Source organism: Spermophilus citellus, assembly GCF_964194105.1.
Source record: "Spermophilus citellus genome assembly, chromosome: 3".
Taxonomy (NCBI): domain Eukaryota; kingdom Metazoa; phylum Chordata; class Mammalia; order Rodentia; family Sciuridae; genus Spermophilus; species Spermophilus citellus.
In genome coordinates this window covers 73315207-73331129 of record NC_138184.1, presented here as the reverse complement: position 1 = coordinate 73331129, position 15923 = coordinate 73315207, and the positions used below count along the sequence as shown (strand labels likewise).

At 40.6% G+C, this 15923-nt stretch overlaps 1 protein-coding gene across 3 annotated transcripts in view; it reads left to right on the top strand.

The window, feature by feature from the left end:
- The window catches only part of SNAP29 (synaptosome associated protein 29), a 38999-nt gene that overhangs the window by 3216 nt on the left and 19860 nt on the right, over positions 1–15923 (top strand). For all 3 annotated transcript variants that reach the window (XM_081286966.1, XM_081286964.1, XM_081286965.1), the window contains exons 2-3: positions 9297–9493; positions 13029–13114. In XM_081286966.1, the coding sequence (XP_081143092.1) occupies positions 9297–9493; positions 13029–13114 (283 nt within the window). The remainder of the gene's footprint in view (positions 1–9296; positions 9494–13028; positions 13115–15923) is intronic.

Below are 15923 nucleotides of genomic sequence, written 5' to 3'. Positions count from 1 at the left end.
TTTGCTTCTCAAAAAGGCTCTGGCCATAGTCATGATGACCAAAGGACAGAGAAGTAGAGTGGGGCGTGTACCACCTGACTAACAGAACTATTGGTAAGTGTGATTTCTTTGTCCTTTCCTAAGGTTAATTTTTGCAAAAAGATGTTCCAGTCATGTGGTTCAAAATTTAGCTTTTCTTTTTCTTTCTTTTTTTTTTTTTTTTTAATCTGCCATGCCTAAGGGATTGAACCTAGGGCTTCATGCATGCTAGGCAAGCACTTTACCACTAAGCTACATCCCAAGCCCTCAAAACATACAGAGGATTATGAAATTTCCTCCCATCCCCCTGCCTTAGCCTCCCTTTTCTCCTAAGTAAGATAGCTACTACCATCTGCTGATTTGGTGTCCTTATAGAAATACTCCATATATAAAGACATAGTTTTTATTCCTTTTTTTTAACTTAAAATAAAGTATTCTATACTTTATGATACATACACAGCTTAATAGAATTGAAGATCATGCCATAGCAATATATAATGAGTTGTTTGGGGAGTTTTGGGTTTTCCTTTTTTGATTTATTTTGGTTTTGCTTTTTTAATGGTTATGTTATATTCTATTGAATGGATGAGTTCTGTTTATGCAGCCTATTCCCTAATGATGGACATTGTGTTGTTTTTACTTTTTGGTAAGCCTGGTTGAGTCCTGCTTGGACCTGTTTTTGTTTGTTTTCAATACTGGGGATTGTACCCAAGTGTGCCCTATCACTAAGCTACACCCTTGGCCCTTTTTATTTTTATTTTTGAGACAGGGGCTTGCTAAGTTACCCAAGTGGACCTCAAATTTGCAACACTCTTGCCTAAGCATCAGGTAACTGGATTACATGTGTTCACATGCCCCACTTGTTCATGGTTTTTGTACGTCCTTTCACCACCCTGGCAGAGGATACCCCTCTTTGCAGGACACTGCTTTTCCTCTAGAAACCTAGCATATTCCATTGAAGATTTCTGGGGCATAGGGTCTCAGTTCAGGAGAGTCTAGCAACAAATATTAGACCAGGGTCCAAATGGCTTACTCAACAACCTCAGTGGAAAGGAATGGTATTTAATAGTGTGCAAGCATGATATACTCAGCCATCCTGGCCAGCACAGGCCCACTCATCTCCATGTATTTACAGCATTTGACAGTCACCAAAGCCATAATGAGCATTTGATTTAAATAGATGAAAGAAATGAGAATACCCCTCCTAGACCAGGATCAGTAGTCATTGAGGTGACCCCCCTTAGGATATTGTCCCCATAACTTAGAGTAGATACATTGCCACAGGGTGGTACCCTTATTTTCTGGAAAACTGGTTGTAGAGCAGCCCACTCCCAGTGAGACTCTGTACTGACCAGAGCCATCCTTCTGAAGCAGCAAGAAGTGATTCTGATGTAGCAGATTTCTTAGCAAAAGCTGATGGAGGGAGAAAGAGAGCTGTTAGGTGAAGTAATTTCTCAGTAGATTTCTAAGTGTCAGATATGGGAAAGGAGCAGTCTCTTACTCAACTTTCTGCCTCCACCCGTCTCAGCAAAATGTCCCTTTTCCTCCCCCCCCTCCCCGCCCCCTGGGACAGCGTCAATCAGGGATGACTGACTTCAGTCTTCATCTTTTCCTGAAGTCAGACGGATACCATGTGGCCCAAGGCTTTCATCATAAATCACAGTATTAACATAAACTCTCGGGCTGGGGATGTGGCTCAAGCGGTAGCGCGCTCGCCTGGCATGCGTGCGGCCCGGGTTCGATCCTCAGCACCACATACCAACAAAGATGTTGTGTCCGTGGAGAACTAAAAAAAAATAAATAAATATTAAAAAATTCTCTCTCTCTCTCTCTCTCTCTCTCTCTCTCTCTCTCTCTCTCTCTCTCTCTCCTCTCTCACTCTCTCTTTAAAAAAAAAAAAAAACATAAACTCTCTTGTCTAGCCTAAGCTCTCAAGTAAATAGAGCTGCTCTTATCAGGCAGGATATTCTAAGGATAAGGGACCAGGCAAGGGCCAGATCTTTTTTTGGAATGTGGAGGGTAGGGATAGCCCAGACTTGCTAAATTAGTTCTTTACCAACAATAAACAGGGGTTTGCATTGGCTGACACAGCAAACCAGTGGAAAGGGACTGGTGTTTGGTAGAGCGCACAGATGCAATGAGTAGCGTTTGCATTACCAGCTTTGTCCCCTCAATGGGTTTCATTCACTTGTTTTTTGTGGTACTGGGGGATTGAACCCACATTCTTACTTATACTAGGCAAGCAAGCATTCTACCACTGAGCTATACGCCCAGCCCCCAGTGTTTTTTCTTGCAACCAAAGGCCTGGTTTTGTGTGTTTGGCTATACTGGGGATCAAACCATGGCCTTGTACATGCCAAGCAAGTGCTCTGTCATTGAACTACATCTTCAAACCTTTTTATTTTTTACTTTGAGATGAGGTTTCTCTAAGTTGCCCTGGCTGGCTTCAATTTTAGAATCCTCTTGCCCCAGCTTCCTGAATAATTAGGATTTATAGACATGTGCCACTGCACCCAGCCTGATTTGTGTTTCTGAATCCACTCCATTCCATGGCTGCTATAGTCAGAGATCCAGGTTTGACCATGTCCTACGTGTGCTCAGGTATACCTGCCTGTGCATGTTACATGTATGTGATCCCTTGAGAGGGAAGAAACATAACACAGATAAATTTCAACTTTCTAGATTCAACTCACTGACTCTGGATTTACTTATCAGTTAATGCCTGAGTTTAATTATGAGCTCAGTATAAGAACCTTAGTACTCCAGGAGTAACAACGCCCATCTGATGTTACAAGATGCTTTGGTTGTGAATTTCGATGGTAATCTAGTGATCACTACTGCCCTTGGAAGGCCTTAGCTTTATCCCCTTGGTGTTCCCTGATGGGTCCTGCCAAGAAGCCCCACCCACGCTCCTTCTGTTCTTACCACACAGTTCCACTTCCCTTCTTAATTCCTCCAGCTGCCCCAGGCCAGCTACTGCTTCCTCCTCTGCCCCATGCTTTTGGCTCCATCCCCACACTTTGGATTCCCTAACTTCTCAACTTTGAGTCTCTCCTCCAGCCTCATTAGGGACCATTCTTTTTTTTTTTTTTAATATTTTTTAGTTACAGATGAATGCAATATCTTTATTTTGTTTATTTATTTTTATGTGGTGCTGAGGATCGAACCCAGTGCCTCACATGTGCGAAGCAGGCGCTCTGCCACTGAGCCACAGCCCCAGCCCCAGCCCCATAGGGACCATTCTTTACACACACACACACATCCCCTCTTAAACCAGGCAGGAATCCTTGTCCCAAGGTTCACCTTGTAAGAGGAGCAGTCATGTGTATCTTGACTTTCTTTACAGTTTCCCCCATGAATTTAAGCTCAATGAACCAAAGACCCATCTGTCTTCTTTAGTTCACAGCACTGCAGTGTTGTCAACAAATTTAAACATCAGATTGAACTTCATCTTGCTCTTTGTTAGCATCATCAGGACAGATTTGGGATATTTAGTTCACCCCTGAATCACTAGCACCCTGAAAGGCAGAGAGTAGGTGCTCAATAATATCTTTTCGCAAACCAGGCACAGTGGTGCATGTCTGTATTACCAGCAGTCAGAAGGCTGAGGTGGGAGATTCACCTAAGCTTGGGAATTAAAGACAGCCTGAGCAACATAGCAAGACTCCATCTCAAAAATAGTGCTGATAATAATAACTGCAGGCAGAAATCTCACATACCTCTTCCTAAGAATGTCTTGAAAGAATACCTTGCCAGCAAGGATCCCCTGATCACTTCAGGTCCTCAGAGTGACCTTGAACATACTGGTCTGGGCAGGTTTCACCTCACTTGGCAGTCTGTGCACTTGCACTTTCAAGGACTTTATCTGCGTGTCTTCTGCTTCCCCCTGCCCTCTCAGAGATCACTGAGAAAACCCTTTCTCTTGGGCTGGGGTTGTGGCTCAGTGGTAGAGCACTTGCCTTGCACGTGCGAGGCCCTGGGTTGGAGCCTCAGCACCACATAAAAATAAATAAATAAAATGAAGGTATTGTTTCCAACTACAACTGAAAAATAAATGTTAAAAAAAGAAGAAGAAAAGAAAAAAACCCTCTCTGTGTTGTTTGTTGGGCATTGTACCACCAGCCCAATTAGATCCTTTCTCTGACCACTTTTTTTTCCAGTTTAAATTTAGAAAACTTTTGGGGCTGAAGGGAGTAGAGGAGGAATCAGCTGTAATATAATCACCTGACAAGTGAGCACTTTCTGAGTTGGACCTTAACATAGTTGGTATTTTCCAGACCTCACTCCCCTCGCATCCACCCGGCTCTCTTTGGCATTCTGATTCTCTCAGAGACAGAAGCTATGACATGGCCACAATTCTGGGGGAAGATTTAAAGTATTAAGCCATGCAAGTATCCTTGGGATCTGAAGCATTTGAGGCCTGTCTTCAAAATGGCAGGGTTCATGGGCCTGACCAGCCCATCTTTGTAGACCAACAATGCTCCCGTGCTCTTTGCTCTCCTAAGCCCTTCTTCCTTGTTGGTTGGAACTAGGTCACAGGCATGTTGAGTTTAGTCATTTTCCCTACCTTCTGGGGGAGGATTTTAGCAAAAGCCCCTCTACCTCTTCTGGTCTGATAACCTGTAGTAAACTCCAAGTTCCAGCACCCAGAAACTTTTTGAGAGACCAAAGCAACACTCTCTCCATTGGCCCTAGCCTCACATGCAGGACAAGCCGCCCCTACATATTTCTCTGTGCTTCCATCATAATATCTACATAAGATATCTTGTTTCCTCACCAGGTCAGCAGAGAGACCTGAGAATCAGAGAGACTATGTCATTTACAAGCAGAAGAAAATGAGATCTCATTACAAATTGGGGAAGGTTTTGTCACCTACTTTTTTTTTTTTTTTTTTTTTTTTTTTTTTGGTACTCAGAATTGAACCAAGGTGTGCTTAACCACTGAGCCACATCCCAGTTCTTTTTATTTTTTATTTTAAGACAAGGTCTTACTCAGTTGCATAGGGCCTTGCTAAATTTCTGAGCAATTTAGCTTTGAACTTGAAATCCTCCTGCCTCAGCCTCCCAAGTTGCTGAGATTACAGGTGTGTGCCACTGCACGCAGCTATCAACTACTTCTTACCCTTGCAACTCTCTAAATGGAGATGGGGAGTCTGAGGCAGGAAGGTGAGTAAGATACGCCACAATTGGAAGAGGTCACTGTAAAGAAACCAGGAACTTCCTTTCCAGTATGAGAGCAGAGCATTGCCCACCCTTTAACTACCAACTCTGAGCATCTATAGCAGCTTCAAATTCATCTGTTTTCTGCATCCTACAAAATAAGTGGCTATTGAACTATTAGAAATATATCATCTCACGGGCTAGAATGCAGCGCAGTAGTAGAGCACTTGTCTAGCATGCACATGAATATATATACATGAATTGAATATATATACACAAACATAATAGATAAATAAAGATATAAATTAAGGGGCTGGGGATGTGGCTCAAGTGGAAGCACACTTGCCTGGCATGGTGCGGCCTGGGTTCGATCCTCAGCACCACCTACAAACAAAGATATTGTGTCTGCCGAAAACTAAAAAATAAATATTAAACATTTTTAAAAAAAGATATAAATTAAAAACTCAATATTGGGCTGGGGCTGAAGCTCAGTGGTAGAACGCCTGCCTCATATGTTTGAGGCACAGGGTTCAATCCTCAGCACCACATAGAAACAAATAAATAAAGATATTGTGTCCATCTACAACTAAAAAAAATTTTTTTAAGCTGAATATTAATGCATGGGCTGGGCATGGTGGCACATGCCTTGTAATCACAGTGGTTTGGGAGACTGAGACAGAAGGATCGTAAAGTTCAAATCCAGCCTCAGCAACTTAGTGAGGCCCTAAGCAACTTCAGCAACTTAATGAGACCCATGTCTCAAAATCTAAAAATTGGCAGGGGTGGGAGGAGTTGGAGATGCTCAGTGGTTAAGCAGCCTTGGGTTCAAAACCTGTTACAAAAAAAAGAAAAATGCTAGAGAACATTTTTGTTTGTTTTTTTGTTTTATTAAGGATTGAACCCAGGGTTGCTCTGCCACTAAGTTAACATCCCCAGCCCTTTTTATTTTTACAGGATCTCGCTGGCCTTGAGCTTGCTATCCTCCTGTTTTCAACCTACTGAGTGGCTGGGATTGCAGGCATGTTCCACTGTACCCACCTAGAGAATATAATTTTAATTCTAATTTATAGCTTAGTCATGCCTTGTTGCAGAACAGACATCCTCAGTTTGGTTATGAAAATAATAACTTGAGGTATTTGAAGAAATTCCAGACAAATTAGCAGCTCATTTTTTTCCCTTCTAAAAATTAGTCCTTGTAAGATTTGCTTGGCATACTAAAGGAAGTAGTTGAAAAATCATTTTTGTTCTTTCTTAAAAATGCATGATTAGGGGCTGGGGTTGTGTTGTGGCTCAGTGGTAGAGTGCTCGCCTAGCATGCTTGAGGCACTGAGTTCAATCCTCAGCACCACATAAATGTAAAATAAAGATATTGTGTCCACTTAAAACTAAAAAATAAATATTTTTAAAAATGCATGATTATTTATTCAGAAATATTTCTTGAGCTGGTAAAAATAAATTAATAAATTAACATTCAAAACTTTAAAGTTTAACCCAGCACAGTGGTACACACAGTGGTCCCAGCTACTCAGGAGGCTGAGGTAAGAGGTTCACTTGAATCCATTTTCTTTTTCCTTGTTATTGGCAATCAAACCTGAAGCCTAAAGCATGCTAGACAAGCACCCAGTCACTGGGTACGTCCCCAGCCCTTACACATTGTAGTTTTAAATTTTACTAAATAAAAACTCATGCTAGATATTGGATTTCTAAATATGCAAAAGGCCTTCAACTGATACCTTTATATCTACAGTAAGCTTCCAAAAATTTTATCTAGTCATCTTTCAGTATCTGCAGAGAATGGTTCTAAGACTATGCACACATGCACACACATAAAAATACCAAGCTCCTTGGTTTCCCAAATCCCTTCAAAATGGCATAGCCAGGACTGGGGTTGTGGCTCAGTGGTAGAGCACTTGCCTAACGTGTGAGGCACTGGGTTCGATCCTCAGCACACATAAAAATAAATAAATAAAATAAAGGTATTTTTTTTTTAATGGTATAACCAAATGCTGTGGCCCATGCCTATAATCCAAGCAACTCAGGAGGCTGAGGCAGGAGGATCACAAGTTGTGAGTCCAGCCTCAGCAATTTAGCAAGGCCCTAAACAACTTAGCAAGACCCTGTCTGCAAAAATATAAAGGGCTGGGGATGCAGTTCAAAGTAAAAATAAGCCAGGCTCAACGGCACACAGTGGTGATCCCAGCACATTGGGAGGCTGAAACTAGAAGATTCAAAGTTTGAGGCCAGCCTCAGCAGTTTAGTGAGACCCTAACTCAAAGAGGGCTAGGGGCTGGGGCTGTAACTCAGCAGTAGAGTGCTTGCCCACATGTGTAAGGCACTGGGTTCGATCCTCAGCACCACATAAAAATAAATAAATATATTTTTTTAAAAAAGAGGGCTGTGTGTGTGTGTGTGTTTTAAGGTACCAGGAACACTAAACCATTAAGCCATATCCTTGGCCCTTTTTATTTTTTATTTTGAGACATTGCTTGGAGCCTCACTAAATTGCTAAGGCTGGCCTCAAACTTGCAATCCTCCTGTCTCTGCCTCCCAAACCACTGAGATTATAGGAGTATAGCTCCACACCTGGTTTCCTATATATTTTAAGTCATCTTTAGATTACTTACTAATGTAAATACTGTGTTCACAGTTCTTATGCTGTTTTATTTAGGAAATAATGACAAGTAGAGCATGTTTGCACATACTGTAATCCCAGCTACTTGGAAAACTAAAGCAGGAGGATCTCAAGTTTGAGGCCAGCCTCACCAACTTAGAGACCCTATCTCAAAATAAATAGTTGAAAGGGCTGGGGAGCTGGGCATGGTGGTACAGGCCTGTAATCCCTATGATTTGGGAGACTAAAGCAGGAGGATCACAAGTTCAAACCCAGCCTCAGCAATTTAGCAAGACTTGTCTCAAAATAAAAAGGGCTAAGGATGTAGATCAGTGGTAGAGTATCTATAAGTTCAATCCCGATATCAAAGGGGGGGGGGGAATGGAAATAATGACAAGAAGAAAATTTAGATACATGTTCAGTTACAGACATTTTTCCAAATATCTTCATGGTTGGTTTAATCCTCACGTATTAATCCTCACAACTACATATTTTCAGCTCTGTCATTCACATTTCAAATATGTTTAAGAATTGTTCAGGACTTTGTTTTGGGTATCAAAAAAATTAGCTCTGTGTAACATTTTCATAGTTAATATAATTGGTAAGCTAAAAGAAGGTCAATAGAGAGAGAAGATTCAAAGGAGGGGAGCTGAAAACAGCAGCTGTCTTATGAATAGGGAAAATGAAAAGCTTGAGAGTCTTCTGGCTGTAGGTGCAGCTCCCAGGGAACACAGTTGGTGTAGCTGCAAATAAATCCTAAAACAGGAAGTAAAGGGCTAGGAATATAGATCAATGGTAGAGCACTTTCCTAGCATGGATGAGGATTTGAGTTCAACTCTCAACACTGCAATATGAATAAATAGGGACCGAAACAAGTTTGTTACACATGAAGGAGAGTATTAGTAGTGTTCTGGTGAGTTCCCGTCCTCAGCCAGAACCATCAGCTTAGAGGGTTATGATCAAGGCTATCACCACAGCTGCAGAATATCATTCATGTATCAATTTGGCAAATTATAGCAAGCAGCTACTGAGTTAGGCACTGGAGACAAGGCAGTGAACAAAGCAAGTCCTGCTTCAAGAATTATGCATGCTTTAAGGAGAACCACAGCAGGTGGAAAGAGGAAGGCTGTTGGAAGGAGAAGTTCTACTAGAGTCTAGGGGGGCCATGCCAGGTCCAAGCCTATAAGCATTATGACGGCTGGGGGCACTAAAGAGCATCTGCAGCCAGCACAGTCCCTGGACTCTGACCCCTGAAAGGCATATCCCCATTTATCTCAGTGTGATCCTGTACGCCCACCTCTGGGGCAAAGGGATTCAAAAGAAAAGAAAAGAAGTAAAGATAGGATAGACAGGGAAGAACAAAGAAATGCGTTGTCAAAAGGGATAGTGCGCCTTCTACAAATCAGTCCCTGCATTTGCTTGCTAAGGTTATGAAGGGCCTGCTGTGTGTGGTCCAAGAAGAGGGAATTATAAAAGGACATAAAGCTGCTGCCTCTCATTTTCCCCAGGAACTAGTTCGACAGCGAGGAGTCCTAGAACACACAGAAAAGATGGTGGACAAAATGGATCAAGATTTGAAGACTAGCCAGAAACACATCAACAGCATTAAGAGTGTGTTTGGGGGGCTCGTCAATTACTTCAAAGCCAAACCAACAGAGACCCCATCTGAACAGAATGGTACTCTTGCTCCCCAGCAGAACAGCAGGTAAGAACAGCTTACAGATATAAAGTAGCAGAAATAGGTTTACTCCCAATAGTGAAGACTTTCAGGTCTTATCAGTACCTTCAAGGGATCCAGGAAGCCTATAAGTTACTCATGAGGAGAGATTGTTGAAACAAATCTTTCTCCTCTGCTAAGGACATTCATTTGATTGGCATGTAGTCTGTAAATTCTGCATACACTGAATCTCCATTAAGTTACTACTTCCTCATGACCCTAATACTTGGCTATTTTCTTTTCTTTTGCTGTACTGAGAATTAAATCCAGGGGTACTCTAGCTCTGAGCTATATCCCCAGCCCTTTTTATTTTTATTTTTTGAGACAGGGTCTTACTAAATTGCTGGGGCTGGCCTCAAACTTTGGAATCCTCCTGTCTCAGCCTCTAGAGTCCCTGGAATTACAGGTATATAACACCACACCCAATTGACCCTAGTACTTTGAGAATATTCATGAGAAGATTAGTATAAATGTGAATTTCTGCTTTCAAAAAGCCATAGCACAGGGCTCACTGTCCCTTCCCTCCAGGCACTTCCTGGATTTCATCATCTTGAATTTACTCAGCCTCCCAAATCATTGGGATTACAAGTGTGCACCACCATTCCTGGCTATGATGCTTCTATAGTTGTTGTAGATGGACAGAATACTTTTATTTATTTATTTTTGTGTGAGATACTGAGAATCAAACCCAGTGCCTCATATGTACTAGGCAAACACTCTGCCGCTAAGTTTACAGCCCCAGCCTCATACCTTTATTTTATTTATTTGTTTTTATGTGGCACTGAGGATCAAACCTAGTGTCTCACACATACTGGGCCAAGTGCTCTACTACTGAGCCTAGCCTGATCCTTTATTTTTTGGGGGGGTGTACCAGGGATTGAACTCAGGGGCACTCAACCACTGAGCCACATCCGCAACCCTATTTTGTATTTTACTTAGAGAAAGAGGAGTCTTACTAAGTTGCTTAGTGCCTTGTTTTTGCTGAGTCTGGCTTTGAACTTACAGTTCTCCTCCTGAGCCTTCCAAACTATTGGGATTACAGGCTTATACCACCACACCCAGATTGATCCTTTATTTTTTGATGTAATCTTATGAGCATGTTTTTGGTAGCAATCCTTCTTGGGTATGTTAAAGAGGTTGAATGCTGAGTTTCGGGGAGTTAATTCTTCTTACAGATTTGTCTTTTAAATGTAGACAATGAACATATTCATATTTACTATACAATGAAAAATTTAAAGTCTGATGATGTAACTCCGTGGTAGAGTGCTTGCTTAGCATGTCAAGGCCCTGGATTTGATCCCCAGAAGTGAAAAATAAAAGGCATTGTAAATGAAAGATTTTACTTAAAAAAATGAATAAATAAATAGAAAATTAAAAGCCATAGCATACACCTGTAATCTCAGCAATTGGGAGGCTGAGGTAGGAAGATCACAAGTTTGAGGTCAGTCTCAACAACTTAGTAAGACCCTAAGTATCTTAGTGAGAACTTGTCTTAAAATAAAAAAATATTAAAAGGACTGAGGATATAAATCCATGGTAAAGCACCTCTTGTGTTAATTCCCCAATACTCTCTCCCCTGAAATTATTTTTATGCCTTTATTCATTTATTTTTATTTATTTATTTATTTTTAGAGAGAGAGAGAGAGATTTTTTTTTTTAAAGAGAGAGGAGAGAGAGAAGTTTTTAATATTTATTTTTTAGTTTTTTCGGCGGACACAACATCTTTGTTTGTATGTGGTGCTGAGGATCGAACCTGGGCCGCACGCTTGCCAGGCGAGCGCGCTACCGCTTGAGCCACATCCCCAGCCCCTCATTTATTTATTTTTAAGTGGTGCTGAGGATAAAGCCCAGTGCCACACATGTACTAGGCAGTCATCCTAGCTCCCCAAAAAAATAACTTTTTGACAACCAGCTTTTTGCATATCTAATCCAGTTTGCTCATTGACTTTCATTTTAAAATTAGAGATTATTTTTCTCAAAATTTTTTGGCTAGAGTACTGTAAAATCATAAAGAAGATTTTAGCAAACCAGATATGGTGGTATATGTCTATAATCCCAGTGGCATTCTTGGGCAGTTTAGCAAGACCCTCAAAATTTAAAAGAAAAGGAACTTGGGATATCCCTCAGTGATAGAGTGCTAGTCTTGCATACACAAAGTCCTGAGTTGAATTTAGAGGCATTGATATAATTTGTGTAAAGAGAGTTAAGAGGTAGATTTCTGGGATACCTGGGAAGTAAGAAGATCCCAAGAATGTTCACCCAGAATAGTATCATGCAGAGAGGGAGGGCACAAACCAAAAATTACTGGTTTGGGGGCTGGAGCTATAGCTCAGTGGCAGAGCACTTGCCTAGCACATATGAGGCACTAGGTCTGATCCTTAGCCCTTCATAAAAATAAATAAATGAAATAAAAGCATTTAGGACTGGGATTGTGGTTCAGTGGTAGAGCATTTGCCTACTTCATGTGAGGCACTAGGTTCAATCCCCAGCACCACATAAAAAACTAAATAAACAAAGGTATTGAATCCATCTACAACTAAAAATACTTTTTAAAAAAAGAGAGAAAAAAGTATTTTAAAGAAAAAGAATAATTGGTTTAAAAAAATTTGGTCAGGCAAGTGGATCAGAGGAGAGAGAAGGGGAGGGAAAGGGAAGGTACTAGGTAACGAGATCCATCAAATTATGTTGTGTGTTTGTACAAATGTGGCATAATGACTTATATCGTGATGTATCATTATAATTCACCAAATTTTTAAAAAAATAACATGGTCAGTCTGTCATTTAGCAGAGATGGAGAAGAATAATATATTGGGGGGAACCAGCTCCCAGATAGAGGCACCTGTCATGTTCCTGGGGACTGACTCATCATAGTGTCAGGCATGGGCTGATAGTCTGTGAGTTGCCAAGAAAAGTCCCTGTCTATAGCCAAAGTCAGCAAACAAGGGTTTGTGGGACAGGAAGCAAAATCAGAGATATTTTGTGGGGAATTATTTGACAAGAGAAAAATAAATGACCACAAATTTTTAGTGACAAACTTCAAAATATAAAAATGTAATAGTTGAGTGCAGGTTTTTGGTAATATAGCTCTATTAACCAGAAAAAAAAAATTGTGCTATTATCTGTAAAGGCCATTCATTGTGTTTATACAAAAATAGATGATTTTATGTTATCTTTATAATCACTACAATTTTAAATAATGGGATTTAAAAAAAAAAGATGGTGGACCAGAATTGGCCCATAGATCATAATTTGCTGCTCCCTGGTCTAAAATATCTACTTATCATTTTTATCTACTTTTCATCTACCTTGTCCTAGGACTCATTTTTCTAAGTGAGACCCTACTAATGAAATGCTATGCTTCTAAGGCAGGGGTCTTCAGCTGTCCTCCTAAAAGGGAATGCTGAATTTTCTGCTTTGGTCAGAAGCATTTGATTTTTAGCACACACACATAACTTGAAAAGACTTAATGACACTATTATAGGGATTTTCCTTTTTAAATGTTGTAATTTTCTTTTATCCAAAGATTAAAAGAAGCCATAAATACAAGTAAAGAACAGGTGACAAAGTACCAAGCCAGCCATCCAAACCTCAGAAAGCTGGATGATGTAGGTAAGTGGTAAATAAAATAATCTACCAGAAGTATCTACTTCCTAATCCTCAGAACCCATGACTATGTTAGGTTTTAGACAATAGGAGAGTTATGATTATATGTGGAACTGACTTTCAAATGGGGAGATTATCTTGGGTTATCCAGTTGGGCCCAAGATCACCCCAAGGGTCCTTCATATGTGGAAAATGGAAGCAAAAGAGAAAATGTCAGGCAGGCACAGTGGTGTACACCTATACTCCCATTTACTCAGGAGGCTGAGGCAGGAGGAATTGCCTGGCCAATTTAGGTAGACCCTATCTCAAAATAAAAAGTTAAAAGAAGTGGGGACGTAGCTCACCCCTGAGTTCAATACCTAATACAACAAAAAGAGAATGTCAAAGTAGTGCACCCATGGATTCAATCCCTGATCCAAAAAAAAAAAACCACAAAAAGAGTCCAAGAGAGATCTGGAAATGCTGCACTGTTGGCTTTAAAGATGAAGGAAGGAACCACTTACAAAAGAATGTAGGTAAGGATAAGGAATTGGATTCTCTCCCAACATCCTACAGAAAAACATAGCACTGTCAATATCTTAAACTTCACTCATTGAAACCCAGGCTAGACTTCCAATCTTCACAACTGAAAGATAAGTTTATGATAGTTTTGTCACAGCAATAGGAGGAGACTAATATAACCCCCACTTCTGTGCAGGAGAAGTAGCAGCATGGGCAAGGTGTACAAGGTAGACCTTGTGATATTAGTAAGAGTCAGTCTACTGATATCAAATGATAGGCTCTGAAACATATCTGGAAAGGAATTTAGGCCTCCTAGGACCTCTGTGAGCCCCTTGAAAACCACACACATCAAAACAATGGTAGAAATCCCCAAAAAAACTAAATTTGATTAGTGGATGCTGATCTATGATGGGGGGGGGAATGGAGGAACTTTGGATTGGGCAAAGGGGAGGATTGAGAGGGGTTATGAGGAAGGAAAGATGGTGGAATGAGATGGACATCATTACCCTAGGTACATGTATGATTGCACGAATGGTGCCTCTCTATACAGTATACAACCAGAGAATTGAAATGTTGCACTCCATTTGTGTATGATAAATTGAAATGCATTCCGCTGTCATATATAAGTAGAACAAATAAAAATTTTAAAAAATAATGGTAGAATTTAAATACTGTCTGTACCTAACTATGCCACTTTTGAGGAAGTCAGGATGCATCCTGACAGCACTAAAACCCATGTAGCTCCATGGGCACTCCTGGATTCAATCAGTTTGAGGGCAGGAGGGAGTATAGGAGTATACAGGGTCATAGTTGACATAGCTAAGGAAAGACCTGATAGAAGAAGGACTGGGTTGGGACATACTAATATGGGCACAATTCATTCTAGAAAGGGAGAAACCATGAGAGAAAGTGAAGGTAAAATTAAAATGCAAAGGACCCAAGAAAACCCATGTGGATATCATACACTGAAGAAATAAAATAGTACCCCATACCTGAAAGGGAACTGAAAAAAAATGGACACCATATGTGTAGACTGGCTTCAGTAGGTTGATGTTAGAGGAAAGGAAATACAGTCAGCCCTTCATATTTGTAGGTTCTATATCTGTAAATTCCAAATTTGTGCACTCAAATAATCATCAATCCAAAATATTCGTAAAATTGTGCTGTACTAAACGTGCTGACTTTTAATTCTTGCCATTACTCTCTAAATAGTACAACATAACAACTATTTACATAGCACTTAAAAAAAAAATACATAGCACTTACATTGTATTGTTTTATAAGTAATCTAGAGATTATTTAAAGTATACAGAAGGAGCTGGGTATAGTAGCATACATCTGTAATTCTAGCAATTGGGAGACTCAGGCAGGAGGATCACAAATGGAGGCCAGCCTTGTCAACTTATCAAGATCCTGTCTCACCAGGTTCAGTGGCATGACAGTAATCCCAGCACCTCAAGGGCTGAGGCAGGAGGATTGCAAGTTCAAAGCCAGCCTCAGCAATTTAGCGAGCCCTTAAGCAACTTAGTGAGACCCTATCTCAAATTAAAAAATAAAAAGGGCTGGGAATGTGGCTCAGTGGTTAAGCAGCCACAGGTTCAATCCCTGGTACAAAAAAAAAAAAATAGTCCCTGTCTGAAAATAAAAAGGGTAGGGAATGTAGCTCCATGGACACTCCTGTATTCAATCAGTTTGAGGGCAGGAAGGAGTATAGGAGTATAAGGAAATGTGAGTAGGTTATATGCATTTTATATAAAGCATCCCTTGTTTTAGATATCTGTTGAGGATCCTGGAACTAATACGCTATGATACAAAAGGATGACCATACTGTACTGTAGAGAGAGAAATTTCTCCCAAAAGAGGCAAATCAAGGTGACAGGGCTTTTCTGTGTGCCTTTAGGGATTGAATTTCAAGGGCCAGAGGTGTAGCTCAGTGGTAAAGTGCTTGCCTAGTATGTGTGAAGTCCAGGGTTCAACCCCAGTACTGCAAAATGGAGAAGGGGAAGGAAGCCAGGCCCAATGGCACATACCTATAATTCCCAACAACTCAGGAGGGTAAGGTAGCATGATCACAAGTTCAAGGTCAGCCCAGCAATTTAGCAAGACCCTCAGCAATTGGAAAGACCCTGTCTCACAATAAAAAATAGAAATGACTGGGGTGGTAAAATGTACCTGAGTTCAATTTCTTGCATTGGAGGAGAAGGGACTGAAGTTTAAGGAACATTTCTTGGGGCAAATGTGCACCATTTAACAGTTCTTTTATGCTTACTTTAAGTAAAAAGACAGCATAGAAATAAATTTCCAAAAGAACAAA